We start from the raw sequence: 8,259 nt of genomic DNA on the forward strand, positions 1-8,259 counted from the left end.
GGAAAGAGGGCGGTGGCAGATTTGTACAACCAGGTTCCCACCCAACACCCCATGCCAAATACAGATTGCTGGGGCTTAACCCCAGGGTTCTGATTCAGTATGTATTCAGTGAACATTTACATTTCTAACAAGTTTCCAGGTGACGCTGACGATGCTGGTCTAGAGACCATACTATCATTTTGATACAAACTTCATGATCTTGGAATTGCACCCCTTTAATTTAGGGTAATGATTCTCAGTGGAGGCAGTGGGTCATGCTTTCCCAGAGGATGGGAAGGGAAAGGGAGAAACAAGTATAATTCAAAAAAGTATATTTTATATTTTAAATTTGGGAGGGGGTACTTATTGCTTTCCTAATGCAAACTAAAGAAAGTAAAGTTCAATCTTCTTGCCTTGGCTTAAATTAACAGTAAACTATTGGTAGATATTGGTAGATGTAGTAAAGTGACAAGGAAGATGATTCTTAAATCTGTTACCTAGTCTTATAAACTTCCAGTAACACATAATGCTACTTGATGTTCCACATGAATATTAAAGGTAAGGTGTTTTAAAAAAAATTATCGTATTTGTTTAGTGATTTTTAAACTTTCTGTAACAAAAGGTAATAAATGTATATCTGTCTTTGAAAAAAAGAAATCTTCTTGCCTTGGGTTCAAGTGAGTTTTCAGCCATGGTAAGTCTACTGCCTTCCCAGTACATGATGACTCCCTCACCTTCCTCCTGCCCACTCCCCATAGGACCAGCCATCAGCTCAGCCCTCTCCAGTGAGTTTTCTACTACCGGGGCTCTGACAGGTCAGATGTGAGAAGATGGGGAAAGACAGCTGCTGCAACATGATTCCTAAGAGAACCTGGCTTCCTGCTTCAGACTCCTCCCTAACCTTAGGTTCCCTATCTACTGAAGGTCTGTGAACAGAGGTTCTATATTGACCCTCAGTGATGGGAAAAGCCCAGGGAATAGAGAGAGAAGCCTCCTGCTGGAGGTTTCTGCTATGTTATCAATGGCCACTGTCCACAGCAAACCCCTTCTGATGGGAGATGGGTAGGCAGGGTACAGAGAGCACATATCAGAGGAACTGTTTGTGTCCAGGCCAGCATCTCTCCTTCTTTGGTAAGTGAGACATACCTCATGTTACTACGGGAAAACCTTAACATCTATAAACCAGGCATTTCCAAATCCTCTATGTGCTTTATTTAATACTTACATCAAAATTACAATGCAAGTAGTGTTATTCTTAAAGTACAGATGAGGAAACTGAAGCACAGAGAAGTTAAGTAATTAGCCTGAAGCCACATAACTGGTGAATGGGCAAGCCTGGTTTCAGCCCAGTGTACCCTTAGAATCCATGCTCTTAACCACTTGACTGCATTATTCCCTTCCCATGCCCTAATCCACTATGTAAACCACCAGTTTTAATGGACCACAAGGTGTCCACACCTCCATTTTAAAGAATCACAAGATGATGTTAAATGCCAACTTAAGACTTCCCATTTTTCAGATCTCTACTTGAATGCAAAATAGCATTCCTGTCATTTCTCTGTGAAAAAGAATGATAATTTAAAAGGAGAAACGAATCCCATTCTACTTCAGCTTACAGCACTCTCATGCTTAGCACTCTTCTTACCCTTGCTGAGAGAATACCAGGAAGCCCCATTGGTGATGCCATCTGGGAAGTAATCCCCACAGTTCCAACCTTGGTGCATCCATCCATGTGCATAGGAGTAGACCTTGGCCAGCTACAGGTAAAGCAGGTGGAAAACGACCTTGAGTATCCCCAACTCATGTGGCAATGCTCATACTCAGAAGCAGGGTGAGGCCAAGAACCCCACTAGGTATAACAACTGATTATTTGCTTTAGTGAAAGAAAATACCAGAAGGAATAGAGAGATGGGGTGTGTGTGCATGGAGTGGACTAGAGTTAGGAGACCTATCTTCTGATTTTCCCACTATCTTGGGCCTAAATTTCTTCAAGTGCAAAGTGAGGGGTAGCACTCGATAATGTATAAGCTCCCTTCTAGGTGTACCTCAATGAGGTGTACCTCATTTTCCAGCCAAGTTTTATAAGAGAAATCAAGAAGCAAGAAAGATAGACCTTTGTGACAAAAAGAATTACGTACTGGGGGTGAGAGATGTGTGTTGGAAAGAGAGGAATATATTCAAAATCTCTATAATTCTCTTTCATTATTATTTTATAACAGTGGACAAAATGAGATTACTAGAGAAGAAAATATAATAGTATACTTGCTTTGCAAAGCAACAACTGGTGTTATTCTCTATGTAATTCATTAACTGTTGAATTAATAATGTTATCATTACAGGGGAATTCCCTGGCGGTCCAGTGGTTAGGACTCCACACTTTCAAGGCTGGGGCCCAGGTTCGGTCCCTGGTCGGGGAACTAAGATCCTGCAAGCCACGAGGTACAGCCCAAAAAAAGAAAAAAATTGAGATACTAAGTAATGTTATCATTATATTAATTATATATTAATAATATTAACTATAAAATAACCGATCTGTTAATTTTATTCTATTGCTGTTTTGAACTATTATGTAAACCTTTTTCATGTGCATGGTCTATTTTTAATTAATATAGCCATATTACCATAAAACCGTAAATTAGAGCCCCCAAATTCATATTTAATGCTCTAGCTTACCACCAGCACTATTAGGCTTTTGGCATATTTCTTGCTTGTCATTAGCTTAAGTATTTTTTTACATTTTGGTAACTGTACTGTAAAAAGCTTTCCTATTTATTTACTTTTTCATGAATTTATGGCTTATCACTCAAAACAACATGTAATATACTAGATTGTAAGCTCTTTTTTTTTTTCTTTTTTTGTGGTATGCAGGCCTCTCACTGCTGTGGCCTCTCCTGTTGCAGAGCACAGGCTCCGGACACGCAGTCTCAGCGGCCATGGCTCACGGGCCCAGCCGCTCCGCGGCATGTGGGATCTTCCCGGATTGGGGTACGAACCCATGTCCCCTGCATCGGCAGGCAGACTCTCAACCACTGCGCCACCAGGGAAGCCCTAGATTGTAAGCTCTTAATGAGCAGGAGGTGTTTTCAATCATTTTCTGTTTGTTCATTCCTAACAGGGTCCTGTGTTACTGATTTGACATCAGCCACACTCCTAAGCCCCAAGTTCCTCTGGCTGGACAGACAGCCATTCTGCATACCTTCTGGAAAAGTGTGTCATCAGGCGTGGGGGTATTGGCAGTGTGGCGGAAACCTCGGACCCGGTGCTCAAGGGACTTGTCATATGGGTAATTGGCCACCACTGCCCCTCCATGGAGATTGGCTGAAAGGACAAAGTTGAAGGAGCGGATCCACTGGATCACTGCCTGGGTCTCGGGTTCCACCTGAGGAGAGATGAGAGCTTGGCGGTGAAGCTGCAACTGAAGCCAGATGGCTGTTTACATGAGTTTGTCAGGTTGTGGCCTGAGAGGATGGCATGTCTGAATAAAGCAAAGAGAATCCTACCAGATATGAGAAGTGCAGATGGGGAAATTTTGATCTTTTGCGTGATAGTTTAACAAATTAAGTGAATGGAACACTTGTTTAAAATGAAATCTCATATGGAAACCAAGTATTCAATAGCTAAAAAAGAGGTCATCTAGGGCAGTGCAACTATTGTGCATGATGCAAAATGGTAGATACATGTCATGATACCTTTGTGAAAACCCACAGAATATACAACACGAAGAGTGAACCCTAATGTAAACTCTGGACTTTTGGGTGATGATGACAAGTCAATGTAGGTTCATCATTGTAATAAATGTACCCCTCTGGTGGGAGATGTTGATAATGGGAAGCAGGGAATATATGGTAATATTCTGTACTTTCCACTCAATTTTGCTGTGAACCTAAAACTGCTCAAAAATGAAGTCTATCAAAAGAGAGAGAGAGAGAGAGAGAGAGAGAGAGAGAGAGGGAGAGAGGGAGAGAGAGAGGGAGAGAGAGAGAGGGAGGGAGAAAAAGAGCAGTTTGAAGAGGGGTAACATGAATTGGAGAGCACACAGTCCCAGTTGGGCCTCTCTCTGGCAACAAAAAAGGGTCCAATTTACCCACTGTTCCAGTAGCTTCTGGAGCTCCTCTGCAGAAATTTAGGGTTCTAGTAAATATATCTGAAAATTGTTGGTTTACAGCAATGGTTTTCAACCTCCTCCTTCCCCCAACACATCTGCTGTGTTGTTGACATGTAGAATGTTCTCCTGTGGTCATACCCAAGTTTCATGAATTAGACATACTGTAATATGGGCCAGTCTTGGCTAAGGAGTGAGATTCCACCCATTCTATTGCAGATTTCTATTGCAGATTATATTGCTAGTGAGGGACAGTATTCTAAAGAAAGCCTTGAATCTACTGGACTTGTAAGTAAATAATTTACAGTCTTCACTGTTTTTCCTCCCCTTAAGATGGATGTGCTTAGAGGTTATGCGGTGTTAATGTGTTAACGGCTCGTCCTGGACCAAGGGTCAGCTGTGAAGGCCTCCATCTTTTCTATTCCAAGGGAGACTGAATGAATAATGTTGAGTCTCATCCAATCAGAATGGATATAATCCCAAAGGCACTGGTCCAGCTCTGTGACCAGGGCTCAGATTCTTTAAAGCAGTCCTTTCTCCATGTCCTAACCCTCCATCCATCAGAAGGAGGTCAGCCTCTCACTGTTCCTGGCCCCTCAAGAGCAAAAGGGACTTCTCATTGTCTTTTTTCCTTCTAAGATGCAGACAGAGGGCCAGTGGGAGTTTAATTGCTACTGGCTCAATTACCTTATTTTATGTAGACAAGTTTAATAAATCAGAACATCCTTCTGGCTGGATATGTCAACGAGTGCAAAGTTATTTTTGATGTATTATTGCCTTGAGCCAAGAGCATAGCTGCTATCCAAAATCTAAACATGTCGGCATGACTTTTGCTTCAATTCCAAGGGGAAAAAAACTGATAATATTCCATCTAGAAACTCCCAATATAAAGCCTTCCACCTGCTTTAATTTTCTCTCCCCAGTCTCTAAGTTTAGATGCTCATAGAGAATGTTTAGAACTAGCCCATACAGTGTAAGAAACAGGGTGGTGGTGATGCTCCAAGGACGACAAGAGTCATTCCCAGGAACAGGACGACCGTCAGGCTGAAACCATTCGCATTACCAAGGGGTAAGAGGTCTGGGAGCATCAGATGGGATCCTTTGATTGAGAAAGTAAGGGAAATGAGAGTATGGTAAAGTAGTCAAGGGTCATACAGAAAGAGAAGAAGAAAAACTTCTCTTCTAAGGGTGAGACTCCCTGAACCTCTTTCTCTAGCTAATTGTTGATAAGCGTACAGTCCATCACATGCAAGAGAGATTTCTCTTTAGAACGCTGCAGTTCTCTGTCAACAGTATAGTGCAGTAGAAAGAATGTTGGATGAGGAGTCAGAAGACCTGGGTTTTAATCTTGAGTTCACCAATTACTAGCTGTATGAGTTTAAATTATTTTTTCTATAAGTGTTATCTGTAAAACGGGGATGGATAACACTGCTTGATGCATTTACCAGAGTGTTACGATGATCAACTGAAACGCTAGCTGAGAAAGAATTCTATAAAATTATGAAGTGCTGTGCAGCAGTATGATACCACTTTCACCTCTTTTGCCACTCTTACCACTAACATCAAATATCATGTGCTCAGTGAAGGGCTCTATGCTCAGGGAGGGAAAAAATACGAAGAGGCATACGTTACAGTTAGCATTGCTCTGGACAGACTAGCACAGAATTGGGTTGATGGTTTATTATTGCATATTTAGTTGATGTGAAGATTCAGGGAAGAAATTCCAGATGCTGATTTACCTGCTTCTGCCTGCAAATTTTATCTTATACCTGATTTTTCCAGTTGTCTGGAAGGGGTAAGTGGTGGTTGGGGCCTCCGTTCTTCTCATTGTAGTAGATGTAGGTATTGAGATCAGGGAAGTTGCGGTTCAGGTCCACTCCGTTTGCATTGTTCCTGCCAACCAGATACCCAGAAATGTCCCTGTCCTAGTGGGAAAAGGAAGAAATGAAAGATGAAGGTTTCAGACTGAATGCTCTATTTGAAGAACACAGTATAGTTTTTTTTTTTACACATTAGCTCAATCTATCAAACGATGTAGCATTTTCTCCTTTAACTCATCCAAAGTCCCAGTGGCATGGTTCAAGTTTCCCTATAAACCACATGCTGGAGGTAGAGATCCCAGGAGTAGCTCTAACAAAAGGAGGGTGTTTCAGGATAATGGGAACCCCTATTTTAAAAAAATTGTTTATGTCTATTTAATCAGAATGACAGAGGTATGTGCAGCGAGAAAGTATAATTTTTTCAGTTATATATGTATTTTTTTCAGATTATTTTCCATTACAGGTTATTACAAGATATTGACTACAGTTCCCCGTGCTATACAGTAAATCCTGTTGCTTATCTGTTTTATGTATAGTAGTTTGTATCTGTTAATCCCATACTCCTAATTTATCCCTCCCCCATCCCTTTCCCCTTTGGTAACTATGTTTGTCTTCTATGTCTGAGTCTGTTTCTGTTTTATATAAAGATTGATTTGCATATTATTTTAGGTTCCACGTATAAGTGATATCACTTATCACTTATAATATTTGTCTTTCTCTGTCTGACTTACTTCACTTAGTATGACAATCTCTAGGTCCATCCATGTTCCTGCAAATGGCAATATTTCATTCTTTTTTATGGCTGAGTAATACTCCATTGGATATTTATACCACATCTTCTTAAACCAATTGTCTGTTGATGGGCACTTTTGTTGTTTCCATGTCTTGGCTATTGTAAATAGTGCTGCTATGAACACTTGGGTGCATGTATCTTTTCAAATTAGAGTTTTCATCTTTTCCAGATATATGTCCAGGAGTGGGATCGCTGGATCATATGGTGGCTCTATTTTTAGTTTTTTAAGGAACCTCCATACTGTTTTCCATAGTGGCTGCACCAGTTTACATTCCCACCAACAGTGTAGGAGGGTGGGAACCCCTATTTTTTAAAAACGGTTTTATTGATATATATAGCTTACATACCACAACATTCATCCATTTTAATCGTACAGTTTAAAGAATTTTAGTATGCTTACAGAATTGTGCAACTTTTACCACAATTTAAGAATACTTATATCCCCCTGAAAAGAAACCTCATGCCCATTTACAGTCACTCCTCATTTTTACTCCACCCCTAGGTAATCACTTTCTGTCTCTATGGATTTGCCTTTTCTGGACATTTCAGTAAGTGGGATCATATATTATATATTTGGCTTTTTTCACTGGGCAAAATGTTTTTGAGGTTCCTCCATGTTGTAGCATGTATCAGGACTTCATTCCCTTTTATTTATGAATAATTCCATTATATGGATTTATCACATTGTGTTCATCCATTCGCCAATTAATAGACTGTATTGTTTCCTGGGACTGCTGTAACAAATTACCACAAACTAGGTGGCTTATAACATCAGAAATATATTCTCTCACAGTTCTGGAGGCTAGAAATCTGAAATCAAGCAGGGTCATGCTCTCTAAAGGCTTTAGAGGAGGATCCTTCTTTGACTCTTCTAGCTTCTGGTGGCTGCTGACAGTCCTTGGCGTCCCTTAGCTTGTAGATGCCTCACTCCCATTTCTACTTCTATCTTCACATAGTCTTCTCCCCTGTATGTCTGTGTCTCTGAGTACAAATTGCTATCTTCTTATAAGGACACCAGTTATATTTGACTTAGGTCCCCTAATCTAGTATGACTTCACTTTAACTTGATTACATATGCAAAGACCCTATTTCCAAACAAGGTCACATTCATAGGTTCCAGGTAGACATGAATTGGAGGGGGCAGAGGGGATACTAGTAAACCCAGTACATGGACATTTGGTTTGTTTCCACTTTTTGGCTATTGTGGATAAAGCTGCTGCAAACATTTGTGTATAAGTCTGTGTGTGGACACATGTTTTCATTTCCAACATCTAGTAGTAGAACTGCTGGATCATAAAGTAAGTCCATATTTTTTCAGAAACTGCTAAACTGTTTTCCAAAGTGGAAACCATCCCCCGCTTTATTTATTTATTTTTTACTTAGGATCCTTGATTATCTTTTTTCTGAGCAATATCAACTTCGTGGATCCCTTAACCTCTCTGCTCACACTTCACATTTCATCTTTTATTTGGTCACGTATTCATTCATTCATCCATCCATTTAATCAATCCACATCTATTTAGGTCTATCTCTATTCAAAGTCCCCTGAAAGACACTAGGGAAAG

General features: G+C 40.4%; 1 protein-coding gene across 1 annotated transcript in view; it reads right to left on the minus strand.

Moving 5' to 3' along the window:
• CPN1 (carboxypeptidase N subunit 1) overlaps nucleotides 1–8,259 on the minus strand; it is a 36,088-nt gene that overhangs the window by 19,992 nt on the left and 7,837 nt on the right. The window contains exons 3-5 of the mRNA XM_007470331.1: nucleotides 5,851–6,006; nucleotides 3,176–3,358; nucleotides 1,625–1,736 (exon numbers count right to left, since the gene is read on the minus strand). Coding sequence (XP_007470393.1) covers nucleotides 1,625–1,736; nucleotides 3,176–3,358; nucleotides 5,851–6,006 — 451 coding nt within the window. The remainder of the gene's footprint in view (nucleotides 1–1,624; nucleotides 1,737–3,175; nucleotides 3,359–5,850; nucleotides 6,007–8,259) is intronic.

The sequence above is a fragment of the Lipotes vexillifer genome, unplaced genomic scaffold, assembly GCF_000442215.2.
Source record: "Lipotes vexillifer unplaced genomic scaffold, Lipotes_vexillifer_v1.1 scaffold916, whole genome shotgun sequence".
Classification (NCBI taxonomy): domain Eukaryota; kingdom Metazoa; phylum Chordata; class Mammalia; order Artiodactyla; family Lipotidae; genus Lipotes; species Lipotes vexillifer.